Source organism: Entelurus aequoreus, linkage group LG09 (assembly GCF_033978785.1).
Source record: "Entelurus aequoreus isolate RoL-2023_Sb linkage group LG09, RoL_Eaeq_v1.1, whole genome shotgun sequence".
Taxonomy (NCBI): domain Eukaryota; kingdom Metazoa; phylum Chordata; class Actinopteri; order Syngnathiformes; family Syngnathidae; genus Entelurus; species Entelurus aequoreus.
In genome coordinates, this window is record NC_084739.1 from 77520308 (window position 1) to 77540307 (window position 20000).

The 20000-nt window shown below is 39.9% G+C and overlaps 1 protein-coding gene across 6 annotated transcripts in view; it reads left to right on the plus strand.

The window, feature by feature from the left end:
* Nucleotides 1–20000, plus strand: part of wdpcp (WD repeat containing planar cell polarity effector) — a 189447-nt gene that overhangs the window by 27160 nt on the left and 142287 nt on the right. For 3 of the 6 annotated variants that reach the window (XR_009827347.1, XR_009827350.1, XR_009827349.1), the window contains exons 3-5: nucleotides 3728–3760; nucleotides 5655–5739; nucleotides 12580–12720. Coding sequence is in view for 1 of the 6 variants with exons in the window: in XM_062059490.1 (XP_061915474.1) it covers nucleotides 12580–12720 (141 nt within the window). In the remaining 5 variants the exon portion in view is untranslated. Of the gene's footprint in view, nucleotides 1–2752; nucleotides 2921–3727; nucleotides 3761–5654; nucleotides 5740–12579; nucleotides 12721–20000 lie in introns of all 6 variants that reach the window. The other 3 variants (XR_009827351.1, XR_009827348.1, XM_062059490.1) reach the window with 3 other exon arrangements.

A 20000-nucleotide genomic window follows, 5' to 3' on the forward strand; every position in this document is an offset into this window, starting at 1 on the left:
GAACTTTGTTTCATTATACAACCTTTTCGATTTAGGAAACTATGTTCAAGAACCAATTAAGTTTGTACATCCAGGTTGCACAGTAGTAGGCGGTTTACATTTTTTTTTGTCAACCTTTTGACCTCGTAGTCTAAGCGAGTGTCTAACTTCTAAAGGAGGGAAAAAAACCTCAGTTTTGGCATCTGAACTTTTTACCCCTGCATGCCCCCCGAACCTAGAATGCTATTCCCAGCGAGTGAGTCGTTTCCGTCACACATTCCCTAAACACACACACACGTATGCGGAGTGGCGACTTGCCCAGAGGCCAGCTTCCCCCTGCCGCTGATTGACACGTCTTGTAAAAGACACAGACGTGCACATGCATACAGAGTGACTGTACCTGTCACCTCACCTTAGCCGTATTACCTTCACCTCATTTTGTTCCACCTGTCCATCGCCTCTTTTCTTCTCCCCCACCCACAGCTGAATGGTCCTCCCTCGGGACTCTGCGCGCTCTTTGAGTGAATGAAAAGGCTCTGGGCCCGCTGCCTGGCGCCACTTTGCCCACCCTCCACTCTACTTCACAGTGGGGAAGATACACTGTAGCACAACCTGTAAACGTACACGCCGCCGCCAGGCCTCGTAGTCGTGACATCCCCTCACCTGGTTCTTTGTCTCTGTTCTCAAACAGGTCGAGTTTTGATGTGCCTCAGGTCCTCAGCTAGTGAAGAGGAGAGAACTTGATAACAACGTGATGAGAACTGGCCTTGCTCGCCACCTCTACAGGATATTGTATTTATTATGTACTGTTGAGCTGAGCTACAACTAAAGGCAAAGGAAATACCATATTTTCCGAACTATAGAGCGCACCGGTATACAAGCCACACCCACTAAGTTTTAGAGAAAAATAGATTTTTCCATGTATTAGCCGCACCGGACTATAAGTCACAGATATATCTGTTGTGAAGTGAGTTATTTACACAGAAATATTTTGTAAATATTCCTTTACATACTATAATTGTTTCCAAACGGTGCCTTTAATACGGCAGTAAAACGGCTCATTAAACCAAACAGAAGTCATCGTCATGGACCCGCTAGCAGCGAAAACTATCCGTATTTTTCGGACTATAATAATAATAATAATAATACCTGGGATTTATATAGCGCTTTTCTAAGTACCCAAAGTCGCTTTACATGTTAAAAACCCATCATTCATTCACACCTGGTGGTGGTAAACTACTTTCGTAGCCACAGCTGCCCTGGGGTAGACTGAGATAAGTCACAGTTTTTTTCATAGTTTGGCCGGGGGTGCGACTTATACTCAGGAGCGGCTTATGTGTGAAATTATTAACACATTACCGTAAAATATCAAATAATATTATTTAGCTCATTCACGTAAGAGACTAGATGTATAAGATTTCATGGGATTTAGCGATTAGGAGTGACAGATTGTTTGGTAAACGTATAGCATGTTCTATATGTTATAATTATTTGAATGACTCTTACCATAACATGAATATGTTAACATACCAGGCACATTCTCAGTTGGTTATTTATGCGTCATATAACATACACTTATTCAGCCTGTTGTTCACTATTCTTTATTTATTTTAAATTGCCTTTCAAATGTCTATTCTTGGTGTTGGGTTTTATCAAATAAATTTCCCCCAAAAATGTGACTTATATTCCAGTGCGACTTATGTATGTTTTTTTCCTTCTTTATTATGTATTTTCGGCCGGTGCGACTTATACTCCGGAGCGACTTATACTCCTAAAAATATGGTACCTCTCCAATCAGCTAAACAGACTCAATAACTCCACGGTGACGTTTTGGTGAATTTACGAAACTGAAACAATATAAAAAGAATGCCATTGTAAGTTAATAATACGAACACAGACATTGTGTTCGCATATTAGCCAATGCTAACAACGCTAGTTTGAATACATTAAGATAGCACGTACATATATGCATGAAAACACTCCTACAGACATCACACATGGGAGGGTGCAGTAAATAGGAATTGTTTTAGTTTTTTTGTAAACGTACAAATGTTGCTTGGAGTGATGAATGAATAATCTTTTCGAGGAGAAATTCTATAGACGGTTGTACTTCCGGTTTAAGGCTTTAAAAGAGAAAGTACAGTGAGCAAACTCGTCCAAAACATGGCACTATAGCACAAACAATAAAACACCATTTTAGCGTCTGCTGGAGTTTAGTGAAAACTATTGAACACAAAACCTTATGGTCGCTAGCAAAGAAAAAAACAATGTGCTGCACCGTTGTATAAGCCGCAGGGCTCAAAGTGTAGGAAAAAAAGTAGAGCCTTAAGTCCGGCATTTACGGTAGATGTGTGCGTATTGAATGGGTGTCATAAACAAAGCAAAGCATGAACCTTAAAGGGGACCTATTATGCAAAACCATTTTTCTTACCATTTTGTGTATTTGGGATCTGCATTAGTCCCGGAATTTTTAAATCAAACTTTGGAGGCATTGCAGAGATAATTAATAAACAATTTTGCCTTCCTTCATACGTCCCCTAAACGAGCCGTTTGGCATTTGCTCAGTCATGTGAGGTTTATTATCAATATATGGTGAAAATATACCCAAAGTGCTTTGCACGGGTCCGCCATTTTATTCCGGGCTGTAGCCAATAAACTCCTTTTTCTCTATCCTCTTGTTGTGGGGCAGACTGGCTCGTACATGCACATGCATCCTCCGCTGTTGCCATTTCTAATACAAAGTAGCGTATATTTCTAACTTATCTGTCCATAGACTCCATATGGACGCGATTTAAAAACTACAACATGGAAGACGGGGAGAAGACAAAGTGGAGGCACGTAAATAAGACCGCCCACAAAACGGACGGTCAGAAACCCGCTTGAAGATGGTCTGTAAAACATCATCTATGCAACATTTTGACCAAAGAACCACCATTACATGGTATATAGACCATAAGGAAGTATTTTAAATGTAGAAAAAAAATCATATTAATGACATAAGCACTTTTTTGTGAATTTTGCCTAAAGTTCACAATAGTTATGAAAGACATGATTACGAAAGGGTTTTTAAAAAAATGCGTTCTAAATATTAAATCAAGTCTATCAAAAGTCCAGTTACAATGGAGCCTACGGTAGCCGTTCAATTCTGCCTATAAAGCCCCGAAAAAACATTTAAACACATCCATTAGGGTTTTATATACATATATGTGTTGTAGTAACGGGCACATTTTCAATAATATTTAATATTTACGCAATTTGATCATTTTAAGCATACGCGGCGCATTCATTTAAAAAACGCATCACGATGTTTGCTTTTTTTTTCTTCATCACTGATTATTATTCACTGCAGACTTCATGAGAGCCAACAGACATAATAAAACATCACTTACTGTACAATGTCTGCTGTCATTGGGATGCCGACTGCCAGGATGTTCGTATATTCTCATTTAAAATGAAAAATGACTCATAATCCTTGTGAAGAAAAGTGGCGCTTTTTGTGTCGTTCTCGCCAGTTCCAGGTCTTGAAATGGTTGTCAGAGAGCCTTAGTCTCCATTTGCTGGGTTGATTTTGGGTTTTGAAGACCGGACGTATAGTATGTGTGAGCGTGTGTCAGTCCCTTGGCAACATAGCTTTTGACACAATTCTCCGTGCCAGCTGCCATCTTCTGTGTTTGTGTGCGAAATACCTGTGAAGAAGAATTCCACAGATGTCAAACTGACTTAAGAAGTGTTCCTTTTTTCATTCTAGGCTCATCTCTCGCCGCGCTCAGCACCCCGAAAGGTAATCGGCAAATATGATCGCCTTCACAAATTATTCATTAATTCCGTTAAAACCCATTTAACTTATCTGTTGCATCTCTTGTCTTAACTTCCACCGGTTGGCGGTGCTTAAAAAGCGAGATAACCTCTTGGCATCGTAGCTAAGTCATGTGCTTCTTTACTTTAAACTTCATTTTTGCTGCAGTTTAGCAGGCCAGGTGGTGCAATCCCCATTATGTGTACACAGCACATACACAAAATGGAACCTTCAATACTGTGGACTAAGGGTGTCCTGAGAGCCGATATGGATATTGGATCCTGGTCCAATATCAGCAAAAAACAAATATCAGATTATATCAGCTCTCATTTAAAATCTCTGATGTAAGCGCTCCGAAACAAGCAAACCTGCAGCGTGTTTACTAGTGTGTGATAACATGTGCGATACAAGCAGTCCTGCAGCGTGTTTACTGCTGTGTGATAACATGTGCGATGCAGGCAGTCCTGCAGCGTGTTTACTAGTGTGTGATCACGTGCGATACAAGCAGTCCTGCAGCGTGTTTGCTAGTGTGTGATAACATGTGCGATACAAGCAGTCCTGCAGCGTGTTTACTAGTGTGTGATAACATGTGTGATTGTACAAAGCTGGACAGTCAGTTAAAATCTAAATGTCCTCCGATAAAAACACAATGTCGGTCTTTTATTTTAGTCAAGTCATTTGCAAAAGGTAAACATGCTAGGCTATAGGCTACTCAGAGCTAGCAGCTACACAACAGCTAAGCACGCAATAGCTCGACATACGTAAAAATCATTGAACAATATTGCCGTCTAAAACAGCACATTTGTCAACATAAACAAGTATCAAATAAATATAGTTGTGTACCACTTTCACATACAAGGTCTCCAAGGCAGAGAAGCGTATTAGAAAGTACCAAGTAACAGAAGTGTCCGCATCATTCAACTTACTGTATCATGAGCTTAACGTCATGAATTATTGTGGCCACTGGGTGTCACCAAAAAACAACTTAAGGACAGCGTAGGGGCATTACAGGCGGTAGCCACAGCTACAGCACCGGCAACAACACACTCTTGTTGTTGTTATGATGCGCTCGCGGCGGTTTGATGAGGTCATCAAGCGTCGCCAGTAAACCTCTCATGCTGCAGTCGTCAACTCCTGTGTTGTGTGTGGAAGAGGGGAGGGGCTGCTGACTGGGAGACGCAACTGCTCTGTACTGCTCCCTACGTCCGTGTTTTACCGGATATGTACCGCTCCGTACAGCGACGTTTTAAAAAGTCATTAATTTTACTTTTTGAAACCGATACAGATAATTTCCGATATTACATTTTAAAGAATTTATCGGCCGATTAAAAACGTCTCTACTAGAAATCATAGAAAGTTCAAGACTGTTAGAATATTGTAGCAAATATACATTTAAACACGCTGTGTGCAGTTTTAAACTCCGACCTGACCTGTCACCCTGACTTCTAACAGGACCCTCCTTGTGAAAATATCATGAAACTTGTTATGGCTATTCCTAATCACTGTACAGGACTGTACAAGTGTTGACTCTGTGTCGCGTACATTTAAAATTAATATTATGATAATTACACATCCTGTAGTTTTAATCAGTCCTACAAATTCCGACGGCTCCACTTCGGCGCCTCCCGATGGCCTTGCTGTGCCAAGCCACCTGGACTATTATTCCTTTAAATTCGCCCCTAGCTTCCTGAGGACTCGTCTGGCCATGAACGAGATTCCCTGGACCAAATTAACTTTTTCTTGTCTTGCGGACTGTAAGAACAAAGAATTATTGAACAAGGCCCATTCCTCCTGGCGGTAGCGAGCTAAATTGCTGATTGAAACCGGTGCTGTAATTTTCACTCGTGACCTTTTGTTGAATAAATGTTAAATCTTTCAGAAGGACCTGGCCTCGTTGACTGTTTAAAGAGGTCTAACAACGTGGACTTCTTGCACAAGATATAAAGCCAGCAACTGCATCTACAGTAAGTGCTTCAGTGTTTCCACTCATTGTGTTATTTGACTGTTAAAATTTGTGACAAGTCAAAAAATGTCTATTGTTTCATTTGATACCTTCTCAAATATTGACTTGACTTCATTGTCTGTGACTTTGCCACACAAACATTGCACCTATGTGACCACCCAGAGGGGACGAGACACGGTTGTTGTTTCTTTTGAAAGACGAGTCTCATGCCCCACCCCACCCACCCTTTCTTTTTGATGTTGAAGCAGCTTCTTCACAATGTAAAGACAGTGTACACAAGCCCCACCCCTTTCACTTGCACAGTACGCCCCCCACAGAGCTGTGCGGGGAGGGGGGGCAGGTAGACCTCAGTAATCCCAGCCAGAAATCTGAATGGCAGCAGTCCATCTGTTGTAGTGTATGTATGCACTGTGTTTGTCCGTGAAATGTTCCCAAACAACCATGAAAAACTTCTAATATTTCTATCAGTTGTCTCCCTTTGGGAACCCTTCTGTTGACATACACACCAAATAATGGTCTGGAAAATACGGTAGTTTGAAATTGCACTGCATCTTAGTCTTTGCAAAATATTAGTTTTCATAAAGTGGGTTCTTTTTGGAAAAAAAAATGAATTAGACTTGGAAAAAAAAAACTAACAGATAAAAATGAGCTATTGTAGATAATTCTGGCATATTTACTGTGATGCTTTTGCTTATATATTGATTAATTTGCATTGTCCTAAACAAATGAAGTTATTTCATTTAGAGTGTCCTTGGGGAGACAAAACTTCTCAGAACAAAAATGTAACATATTGCATCCAAATAAATAAACTCCCAACATTTGCGTTTGATAAAGTACAAACTTAAATCGTCTGTCTTGAATAAAATACTTGTGTAAATAAAAATAAAGCTTTGAGAGGTCTCTTTAGTTTAATCGATTAGTTGTTGCAGCCCTAGCTGGAATAATTTTGTTGTGGTGTTGTCTTTTTTCTAAACAAACTTTGCAGCGTGCAGTCACTTGTCCCATGCCTGTAACCACAAATCAGAACCACTACCAACACTATTATTGTGTTTTGGAACCAATGTCTTGCTCATGTTTGTGTTAGCAAACTGAGATAATTGTTTTTGGTGCTAAAAAAAGAAAGGTTTAAAGTCATCCAACACCTTCAATCACTGTCCCTGAAAACCTCAAATAAAGCCAGAAATCTTGGGGTTATTTTAGATTCTGATTTACATTTCGACTGTCACATCAAATCAATAACAAAACCGGCCTACTATCACCTCAAAAATGTAACAAGACTTAGAGGGCTCATCTCAGCTCAAGACTTAGAAAAACTTGTACATGCCTTTATTACCAGTAAGCTAGACTATTGTATTGGTCTCCTTGCAGGTCTTCCCAAAAAAAACTGTCAGGCAGCTACAGCTTGTTCAGAACGCTGCTGCTAGAGTTCTAACAAAGACCAAAAAATGTGAGCACATTACACCAATTCTTAAATCCTTACATTGGCTCCCTGTACATCAGAGAATTGATTTCAAAATCCTCCTGCTCACATATAAATCACTACATGGTCTAGGGCCCAAGTATATCACTGATATGCTCCCACTATATAAGCCCTCTAGATCACTAAGATCTTCTGAGACCAATCTGTTAGTGGTTCCCAGAGTAAACTCAAATCAAGGGAGAGCATCATTCAGTCACTATGCAACAAATAGCTGGAATAAACTTCCGGAAGATGTCAGACTTTCCCCAACTCTGACTACTTTTAAAACAAGACTGAAAACTTTTATGTTCACCTTAGCTTTCAGCTAAATCTTTTAACTTTTAACGTCCGCACTGTTTTTATTTTTATTGTCTGCATTTTAATTTTGCTTTTATTTTCTTTCATTTCACTTTGTTGTCTGTGAAGCACTTTGAGTCTGCCTTGTGTATGAAAAGTGCTATACAAATAAAGTTGCCTCGCCTAGCATTAGTCATGTTGTGCTAGGCGTGTGCATCTCTGCTAAGAAAATAAGGGGGAGGGTGCAAACTACAAAAATGTGGCCTTAGCAAGAGAATAACATAGCTTTTTATTTTTACAAAAATTGTCTGCAACAAAAAAACTAGAATTTATTGATAAAATCGATTTATCGCCCAGGCCTAATTTAAAGTATTAGGAGTGGCCAGTATCAAGCAGCTTCATCTACCTCTATATGCATGCACAATGTTGGCGTTGCAGCTTTACAAAGACAATACTTATTGTTAGCACACAACAATAAACAACTGCAACACAAACCTTGTCTGAACCTTTGGTATCGTTCTCATCCAAAACAAACAGCCTTCTGTCTTATTTTAACCGCCTTGCAAGAACGAGGTTCCTGCAAACTTTTACACTTACCTTGCGTGCAACTAAAAAAAGCTATCTCAAAGGAGTGCCCCCAAAGCAGCTCTTTAGCAGAGGACTGAAGAATCCTCTTATGTCAGTAAACTCGTTCTGCCGTGGCAGCCGTGCCTTGCTAGCTGCAGCGTTTCCATGGCACCAGTAACGTTATCTCGTCCTATTTTTGTTAGGATTTGTAGTTTTGGGGGTTGAGTGGCAAAAGGAGATATTCCTCCATCCCAGCACCGGGAGGAATATAAGCGACAGATAAGAACGACTCTAGCGGAGAGAAAATAAGAAAGAGAGGACAGGGAGCTGGAGTGCTGACACAGCAATATGACTGCTTTACCTTTGACTCCATGTGCAGCAGAATCTCACGGTCAATATGAACGCCCCCCAGCGTCATTTACTTTCTTATCCTGGAATATTCTGGCATCTGCCACTCCATCACATCTTCAAAAAGCCTTTATGCCTTTTGAGAAAGTAATGCCTCCGTAACTTTAAGTGTAAAACCCGAGTTCATCCTCCCACCCCTGCGCTAACCTAAGCCCTTTGATGGAGTTGACATAAGAAGAAGGGTGACCTGCGCCTGTTGTAGTTGTGTTTTCACGCACAGATGTGTGGAATGTTGCCTGCTTTGTGTGAAATGTCATCTCCCCAAGTGCGTGTCCGTCAGTGCACGCTCGTTATGCGTGAACGTGAGCGTCGCCGCCGCCCGTGACCGGGTCCCAGTATTGACTTCACGTTTTCTGTTGTCTTGTCATGCCTTCACCTTGTTTTCAGTGTGTGCTCGCATACCTGCAGGTACCAGTTCACTACAATGGTACTCTCATACCTTCTGGTACCAGTTCACTACAATGGTACTCGCATACCTTCAGGTACCAGTTCACTACAATAATCGAACTAGGGCTGGGCGATATGGCCTTTTATTAATAGCTCGATATTTTTAGGCCATATCACGATACACGATATATATCTCGATATTTTGCCTTAGCCTTGAATGAACACTTGATGCATGTAATCACAGCAGTATGATGATTCTATGTGTCTACATTAAAACATTCTTGTTCATACTGCATTAATATATGCTCATTTTAAACTTTCATGCAGAGAGGGAAATCACAACTAAGTCAATTGACCAAAACTGTATTTATTAAACAGTTATTAAGCAGTGGCACAAACATTCATGTCATTTCCAAAACAGAAAGTGCAAGATTGTCAGAGACATTTTAAAACAAGCTATGAGTGCACTTTTGTGCATGATGTCACTAAGATGACATATCAAAACCACACTAAATTAAAGTGCACTTTTTGTACAGAACGCCACTAAAATAGTTTAAAACAAAGTGCACTTTTGTGCATGATGTCACACAAGATATTTCAATAACTGTCAAATAAAAATGAGCTGCATAATAGGAAATCAAATACTGCATGTCCTTCGCTATGTGGTAGGTTCCTGTGGACGTTATCTCCTTCTGTTGTTGACTAGTTTTTTCATACGGTGTTGATCTGGAAATGGTGTTGATGTGCAGGTTGCTTCTGCATTTTGTGGGTGTGGCACCGAACGGAGATGTTGACATGCAGAGTTTCAAGCACTCTTCATTCTCTAGCGGGTGACTTTTCAAATGATGCTACAAATTAGCAGTGCTGCTACTTTTTGTAGCAACGCTTTTGCCGCATACTTGACATATTACGGTTGTCTGTTCAACATCCTCCCGCTTGAAGCCAAACCACCGTCAGACGATGGACCCCGTGCTGTTTTTCTTGGGAATTATTTATTCTTCCTCCATTTGTTACCAGATTCGCACCTTCTTTCTCTCGTATTACCACTCGCACCGCACCGCAAGCACGACAGCTAACTTTACCTATGCTGCTACCTCTCTGCTCAGCGAGGGCGTATTGCACGCGTGACAGTATGTAACAAGGTGCGCTTGTTTTATGTCTCTGTGAGAAGGAGAGACAAGAAAGAGTGAGAAACGCATGTAGTGTAATGCCCGCAGCTAAAAGCAACTGCGTGAGGACGTATACTCGAATATCACCATGTTAGGGCTGCAACAACTAATCGATTAAATCGATTAAAATCTACTTTAAAAATAGTTGCCGATTAATTTAGTCATCGATTCGTTGGATCTATGCTATGCGCAGAGTTTTTTGTTGTTGTTTTTTTTTTTATTTGAAAAAAATATTATTATTTTTTTTTTAATAAACATTTATTTATAAACTGCACAATTTACAAACAGCTGAGAAAAAATAATCAAAATAAGTATGGTGTCAGTATGCTGTTTTTTTTCCAATAAAATACTGGATAGGATAGAAATGTAGTTTGTCTCTTTTATCCGATTATTAATCGATTAAGCGAAGTAATATTCGACAGATTAATCGATTATCAAATTAATCATTAGTTGCAGCCCTACACCATATAGTCATTTTCTATATCGCACAGAGACAAACCCGCGATATATCGAGTATATTCGATATATCGCCCAGCCCTAAATCAAAGTAGAGCCTAAATTTTGGCATTTTATTGCAATATTAACCATTTGCTTTATTTAATTGACATGTTAAAGGGGTCATATATTTAGATTTTTTTTCTGCATTTAAAACACTTCCTTGTTGTCTCCATAAAATGTAGTGGTGGTTCTTTTGCATAGATTATATTTTACAGACAGTTTCTAGCCGCTTTTTGAACGTTTCATTAGGATGCGCTGTTTTGTGTGCGGTTTTATTTACTGCGTCTTCTCCCCATCAGTGATGTTGTACAATTTAGCGCTTCCATATTAAGTCTACTGACAAAGCGAGTATGACGATCCTCCTGGAAGGGGTGTATCCCTTTATGGAGGATGCCTGTGTGTGACTTTGTTTAACGTGGGGAGACTGGTGCACAGACAGTCACCACACGATCATTGACAGATCCAAGTCAGGGTCCAGTGGCATGGAGTCCAAGACGACTGGGGACCCTTTTCTGCTGCAGCCTTCATCCGCCATCCCAGCCGTTGTGACGCTCCAAGGGTTAGCAATCATCCTCCGCCTGTTCCACCGTTGAGGTCTTGGGTTGTTATTTCCCCATAACTGGGCCCACATGGATGTGGGAGTGCCTTCTTCCGCCATCGCAGCCGTTGTGGTAGTTCTTACATCTACCGTCCTCCGCCTGCTCCGTCGTTGAGGACTACACCGTATCCCTGGCTAGGGGGCAGTCAGGTACTAGGCCTTTGCCAAGGGCCACCTGGGGTAACAGTAGTAAAGGGGTTAACCTCCTTGTGCCCCAAGACCCCATAGAGGAGCCTCCACTGCCGTCATGCCCAGGACGTAATAGTAAAAGAGTGCGGGTACTAGACTGGCCTGCCTGTAGTCCAGACCTGTGTCCCATTGAAAATGTGTGGCACTCTTGAACAACTTCAGCTGTACATCAAGCAAGAATGGGAAAGAATTCCACCGGAAAAGCTTCAAAAATTGGTCTCCTCAGTTCCCAAACGTTTACTGAGTGTTGTTAAAAGGAAAGGTCATGTAACACAGTGGTAAAAATGCCCCTGTGCCAACTTTTTTGCAATGTGTTGCTGCCATTAAATTCTAAGTTAATGATTATTTGCCAAAAAAAATTACGTTTCTCAGTTCGAACATTAAATATCTTGTCTTTGCAGTCTATTCAATTGAATATAAGTTGAAAAGGATTTGCAAATCATTGTATTCTGTTTTGATTTACGATTTACACTACGTGCCAACTTCACTGGTTTTGGGTTTTGTATGAGCCGGTCTGCCCCACAACAAGAGGATAGAGGAAAAAGAAAGCGCTTAGTGACTACAGCGTCAGACTACAATGGCGCACTTGTGCAAAGATCTTTGGGTAATACGTTACCTTACATTAAGCTATCCGCTGACGTCACAGTTGGGAAAAACATCAGAAATTGGGCAAATTCCAAATGGCTCGTTTGGAGGAAGTATGAAGAAATGCAAGATTGTTTTATTAATATCTCCGCCATGCCTCCATAGTTGGATTTCACATTTTCGAGACTTATGCAGTTCCTAAATACCCAAGAACAGGTACCAATAGGTAAGAAAAGTTGGTTTTGCGTAATACAGGAAAACCACCTGAGAAACACAGTCGATCCCTGAGCCGACATCCTAAAGAAATGTTTACACCAGGAACGGCACTAAACAGAATAGAATGGTGACCACACTGAACAGGGTAGGGGTTCGGGTATGCAAAACAGACCAAACATGGCAAGGTGGGGCCTAAAAACTGTGTTGAACCCCAACAAGACCTTCACCACATCAAGGAACAATGCCTTTTAAACCAGGTCCATGTCATTAACAACGACTTGGCTCTCCGTCTGGTCCGATAAGATATGATGATGAGCAGGGTACAATCTAAGACGCATCACCCCATATTGCTGTCCCGTCATTACGTACCAAGTCATCATAAAACAAGTCTGTCACGTCCTCCCAATATGCCCACAGACTTGACCTTTTCCACCTCTTCTTGTCAATCTCTTGTGTTACCACATCCAGATACACATCTGCAGTTGTCCTGGGACGCTCCCGCTTTCACATCTTGGCCTCGGCAGAATCGGGTTACGCCCGTCCGTCAGATGGCGTTCTGCCTGGCTGAGCTGCACTTGTGGTCCACCAAGAGCTCACTCCACGTCAAAGGTACTTATCGCCAAGTCCAATCTGCCACTCACAGATTCTCCACCTTCGTCTTGTCCCTCGCACTCGACGCCTCACTCTGTCTTTCACTGTCATCGCTCACTTTGTTTTCGCGCCGTCGGCCCATCTCGCTTGCGTGGATTTCAACAATCGCACGTTCAGTCAACACCCCGTCCTCGGCTCGTTGTCACTTTCTTTGTCACTTAAAATTCCCGTGCAATCAGGGCTCCTTGTGTTGTTTTTACAGTGATTAGTTGTAGTGAACGTCCTAATTGCCCAGCGTGGCCCATTCAGCTTGAGTGAGCCCAAACATTGTGAGGACCCCCCTCAATTGATTGATTGATTGAAACTTTTATTAGTAGATTGCACAGTGAAGTACATATACCGTACAATTGACCACTAAATGGTAACACTCAAATAAGTTTTTCAACTTGTTTAAGTCGGGGTCCACTTAAATTGATTCATGATACAGATATATACTATTTTCATAATACAGTCATAATACAGTCATCACACAAGATAATCATCAGAGTATATACAATGAATTATTTACATTATTTACAATCCGGGGTGTGGGATATGGGGGGGGGGGGGGGGGTTAGGATTGGTTGGTATCAACACTTCAGTCATCAACAATTGCATCATCAGAGAAATGGACATTGGAACAGTGTAGGACTGACTTGGTAGGATATGTACAGCAGGTAGTGGACACAGAGAGAGAGATCAGAAAGTATAAGAAAAAGTGTCTACATTTGATTATTTACAATCCGAAGAGGTATGATGTGGAAGGGAGGGTGTTAGTTTAGGGTTGAAGTTGCCTGGACGTGTTGTTTTTTTTTTAGAAATAATCCAAAGTGGACACATGCCATTAAAATTAGGAGCTTCCCATTTTTTACTGGAAGTACCGTTTTCTTTCCCCAGTTTTTGTCCTCTATAAAAAAAAGCCTCACCAGTGCTGCCACTACTTCAGCGATTTGGATTGGGCAACACCCGGGGGTAGGCTTGTGACAGTCGCATGTTCAATCAAATCAACAAGGCGAGAAAGATGGATGAACATGATGACAGAGAAGAGAATCTTGGCCAAAATCCCAACCCTGTGGAAATAAGGCCTTGTTTACGCTGCACACCAAATCTGATTTTTTTACCCTCAAGTGACACGGATCCAAGTTTATTTTGCCAATTTAAACGCTTGAATGATGTTTTTGCATAGGATTCATGCCACATCAGGAAGTAGTCCAAATCCGTTTGGAATCTGATCTTTTCAAATGTGACTTAAGTCTAAACCGAAATGCCACCTGAACACGACCCGAATGCGACTTTTTCGTCATCTTTGGACCAACTAAGTAAATCCTTTGTCACAACATCCGGTTTGGGTGAGCAAAGTCTTTTTTTCGGCGGCCAAATTTTCGGTACATCACTAGTCAATAGTGCGTCAACAATAGGCTATATGTGACAAATGAAAATATATTTTGAGTCAGAAGAAATAGCGGTTGTTGATGGACCGGAATTGACGCTGTGGCGTATTTGCTTAAATGTTACGTACATTCTGTAAGTTGCTTATGTAAGTGAGTTGAAAAATAAAGCTAATGTAGATCCTTGCTGATGTCAGTGTTGCCTCTGTTTAATAGCCATTAAAAGATTAGAACCCTCTCAAAAATATAACACTATTTATATTTAACCATACATATTTATTTCCAAGTAAATAATACTCATTTTTAAAGTGTGGCGACTTATATTTTATTTTGTAGTAGTAATAGCTACTTTCTTGTTCGTTTACGGAATCCGGTCAACTTCTTTTGTTTTCACTTTATCAAACTGCGCATGCAAATGATGTCGGGACCACATTGGAGCCTGTGCGCATTTATACTGGAATCTGATAAATATCACATTTTACATGCAGTGTAAATAGTCAGTTGTAAAAAGTCAGATTTCGAAAGAATCAGACTTTTTGTAGATTGTAGCCTATGAAGCCTTATTGGGCCCTCTAACCATTAAGTGTGTGCATCAAAGTGGATAGCTCAGTGTTTGGTAACACTCTAGTCCAGGGGTGGGCAATTAATTTTTACCGGGGGCCGCATGAGCAACCCGAGCACTGCTGGAGGGCCACATCGACAATATTTCAATTAAATTTTGCTCAATATTATTTTTGATATATACCGTAAGATAAATAATAATAATAATAATAATAATTAATAATGATAAATAAATGGGTTATACTTGTATAGCGCTTTTCTACCTTCAAGGTACTCAAAGCGCTTTGACAGTATTTCCACATTTACCCATTCACACACACATTCACACACTGATGGCGGGAGCTGCCATGCAAGGCGCTAACCAGCAGCCATCAGAGGCAAAGGGTGAAGTGTCTTGCCCAAGGACACAACGGACGTGACTAGGAAGGTAGAAGGTGGGAATTGAACACCAGTAACCAGCAACACTCCGATTGCTGGCACAGCCACTCTACCAACTTCGCCACGCCGTCCCTTAATAATAATAGTAATACTTCAACATAGTGTGTGTAACAGCATTCCATGACTAATATAAATAAATTAACATTAATAATAAATGACAGTAAAATAAGCACACGTATGACTGAGGAGTCATAGTGTAACTTTGTGTGGTGTTTGAGTTGTCCGACTTTTTGTGTGGCCATAAACGCACCAGTGGTTTAGTGGTATGCGTGTTGGTGACAGATGACAAGTTGGTTTTGGCCTGGTTTGTACGGTAAAAAATGACTAGTTTTTCGAGATAGTAGTGTTTTACTCATGTTTTTGGTGTGGTTATGTCCGAATATAAAAAGTTTTGCTCTATAAAGTGATCGATATATTTCCTGTCCTCGAAGCATCTCGATAGACGTTACAATAATTGAACGGTGTTCAATTGAACGGTGTTGACGAACACCGTTAGGGCCGCTTGTTGTCACTGTCACTCAAAGTTGCATTGCAAAATTACACAGAATAAATGTGTTTATTTTGTTTAGAATTCAGATGGGATTTGATTTGGTGCGCGGCATATATTTGCTGTGCGCAGCGGACGCTTGAGCAGCACCTTAGAGGGAACGTTGCTTGGCAGTCCATGTCTTGTTGAAAACACGGCATTCGTCATCAACTTTTCTTTTTTTAGCATCTCGGCTCGGGTGTAAACCGTGCATCACTTGTCGCTGCAAGTGCACCTTCACTCGCAGGTTACACACGGACACACGCCCATAAATAATACTTTTCAAAATAAAAGCTTAAAATAAAAACTCGACAGTCTATTCTTGTTCTTAGAAATGAAGGCTATTCCACAAAATTGTTTGGGTGACCCCAAACTTTTGAACGGTAGTGTATGTGTCAGATGCTTTCATTAAAAAAAAAAAGTCTCCATAATCTAGCAAAGGCATAAAAGTGGTCAGAATCAAGCGTTTCCTAACTTGTAGGGAAAAACAGGACTTGTTCCTGAAGCAAAACCCAGAATTTAATTTTAAGTTTAGCCACAACTTTTTCAATGTGTGATTTTAAGGGACAAGTTCTCATCAATAACAATCCCCAAGTACTTGTAGCTCTTGACCATTTCAATTTCTGAGTAGTTGATATTTTTGGAATGTTCAATGGCAGTCGTTGGTTAGATACCAAATGATATATTGCGAGAATCTCGATTCGGAATCAAGCCGTTACCCCGAGAATCGGAAATGAATTGAATTTTGTTGTTGTTAGATTTGCATCCTTAAGGAGCATCCACCGAATACAGAAAAATGCAAGGATACGGAAGAGTACTTTGATACATTTTCTGCATTAAAGATGCTAAAACCAATGAAAAAATAAATTAAAAAAAGTAAAGTATTTTATGTACAATAAAAGCTGCTGTGAACAATAACTTTGACACAATTTTCTGGTCTGTCCGAGGTTTTGTATATTTGACTTTGGGGTTTTTTTGGGGTTTTTTGTCACCTTTTGAGCTTGCCACTATCAGTCCATCTTCTCCGACAGTCAGAAACGCTCCGCTTCTCCGTTTTCTTGTTTTCTTTTCCTCCCGTCTTTCACAGTCTGCTGGACGTTAGAGGGAGATAGTGTCTTGTTGGGTGGCTGGCGTCGCCTGTGTGTATTGTGTGAATGTGACTCCATGTGTCTACACTAACATATACGACCCGGTGTTTATCCTGGTGACACGGCCTTATTTGTTTGCAGTTTTATTTTACCCTGCCATGTGACTTCTATCTTGCAAGAAATGTGGTTGGATAAATATCGGCAAAGATGCCTGTTTGTCGAGGTGTGACGCGCCGTATCACAGCCTTTCTGACAGTGTATTCATCCACCTCAAAAGCAAGGATAATATTCATTTTTACCACAGTTACCCACAATGTAGCTGTGGACAATTTGTTTATAAAATGTCGAGGGTTCAAAAACTAGCAATTTATATCCAACTTTCTTAACACAGTATAACAGGGGTGCCCATTAGGTCGATCGCCAGCCAGGCATTAAAAAAATTGTTTTAAAAATCAGCGATTATCAATGCTCACTATGATTTCACTTGATTGACATTCACGGCACCCAAGGATCTTGTGAGATGACGATGGCTGCTGCGAGCTCAGTGTGAAGAAAATAAACGATGGGCAGGAACGCGACAAGCTCTTTATTTTTCAACAGACTCTCCCGCTGTACCTGCTGTCAAAAGTGTAAAGGCTGACTGCACAGTTCCTGTCCTCACAATAAAAGTGCTGCTCCATCCTGCCTGCGCTAACAAAATAAGGGTTTCAGAAAACTAGCGCACACAAGCCAGCGAGCTGCCTCCAATGTACATCATTTTTTTTCACAATGTCAATTGATATATATACACATACATACTATATATATATATATATATATATATATATATATATATATATATATATATATATATATATATATATATATATATATATATATATATATACCGTATTTCCTTGAATAGCCGCAGGGGCGCTAATTAATTTAAAACCTCCTGTCACTCCGGCGTTTACCGGAAGCCTGCGGGATGGCCGTGCATGCGGTAATTATTTTAAAACCTCTTCTCACTCCGGCGTTTACCAAAAGGAATGCGGTAAATTTAGGCGTGCGCTTTGAGTGTGATGTAAGCATACCATCATGAAAAGCACACTTAATAAAAAAAACGTTATTATGGTCTCACCTGTACTTATAAATGGAGTCCATTTGCAGCTCCTTCTGACCAAAAGCATCGATAACTTGTTTATAGAAGTCTTCCTTATTTTCTTTCTTCAGTTTTAAAAGTCTCTCTGTCTCGATGGAGATATTCCTTTAATTATTACCTCCTGCTTCGATTGAAAGTCCAGTTTAGAAAACTGTTTTATTTTAGATACCGGTATGTAATCCTCCATGTTAAAAGTTCAGGCGAGAGGGAAAAAAAAAAATCTGTTGCTGCGTGTTTTCACTTCTTCTGCAGTACTGGAAGTCGCAAGAAGGATCACTAGCGCCCTCTACCACCAGGAGGCGGGAGTCATTTAATGACTCATACAGTATTTGACACACGCAGCTACGGTATAATAATAATACATAGCTGCTTACTGTTCTTTTTAGCATACCGTACCGGTATTCAATAGCTTGGACCTTAAATCCTACTGAATAGCTCTTTATCCTTTTTCCTTTGTGCGATTGCAAACTACTGAAAGCAGCTTCCTCCATTTTGAAAATGAGGACAGGTAAATCGTCACTCGTGACGTAACGAATTTGACCGGGCGGAAGTTCTAGACATATGCTAAATATTTTGCGAAACGAGTTTGACCCGGCGAAAATTATAGACATGCGATAATAAAATTAATATTTTGCGAAACGAATTTGATCCGGCGTTAATCCTGAACCGGCGATAAGGCCAAGCATGCGTTAATTATTTTGAGAAACGAGTTTGACCCGGCAGTAATTCTAGACGTCCGAATACTATATTCCCTGCACCAATTTAAGGAAATACGGTATATATGTGTGTGTGTGTGTGTGTATGTATATATATATATATATATATATATACTGTGTGTATATATATATATATAGACACTACCGTTCAAAAGTTTGGGGTCACCCAAACAATTTTGTGGAATAGCCTTCATTTCTAAGAACAAGAATAGACTGTCGAGTTTCAGATGAAAGTTCTCTTTTTCTGGCCATTTTTAGCGTTTAATTGACCCCACAAATGTGATGCTCCAGAAACTCAATCTGCTGAGCCAATGAGCAAACACATTGTACCATTAGAACACTGGAGTGATAGTTGCTGGAAATGGGCCTCTATACACCTATGTAGATATTGCACCAAAAACCAGACATTTGCAGCTAGAATAGTCATTTACCACATTAGCAATGTATAGAGTGTATTTCTTTAAAGTTAAGACTAGTTTAAAGTTATCTTCATTGAAAAGTACAGTGCTTTTCCTTCAAAAATAAGGACATTTCTATGTGACCCCAAACTTTTGAACGGTAGTGTATATATATATATATATATATATATATATATATATATATATATATATATATATATATATATATATATATATATATATATATATATATATATATATACTGTATGTGTATATACATAAAACATTATATATAATTTATATATATTATATATATATACATACTCTATGTATGTATATATATATGCTGTATGATATAAATATATATATATGCCACTCGAGATCTGTGATTAATCATGATTGATCACGGGCTATTTTTGCTGCATAAATAAGATTTGCTTAAGAAAATACCCCAATATTTGGTACAAATGCAATTTAGTAGTCAGAATATCATACATTAATGTTTTTTCAAATGTTTTACTGAACTGCAAGTCATTGGTTTGCTCAAATCTTGGTGACAGTAAGTATAGTAAGAATTAAGTGCACATTTTGAAAGTATTTGCAATAATATTGCAAACAGGCTAAAGTTACTAATTGATAATGCAGTAAACACACTCATAAACAATTTATCCTAGTGCACCATTTAAATCTGCCTTTATTCTTCCTCAGTTTAACCAGTTTTTTAAACAAACACGCTTGTTTACCTTTTTCAGATGATAACGCTAATTTCCTTTTTAGGTAAAATGCGAACCCAACTTGTTGTGATTACTTACAGTTGTCCAATGTTTTCGAGTATTTAAAACAAATTCACATTCAGCCCGTAGTTGCAACTTGATGCTCTTGTCTGTGTAGCACAGTTGGTTTATCCTTTCTGTAATCGTGCCTCTTCAAGGTATTGTATGACAGATCAGCTGTGGTGATATGAACGACATCTTCTTGCAGGACTTGGTCTTCACAGATGTTT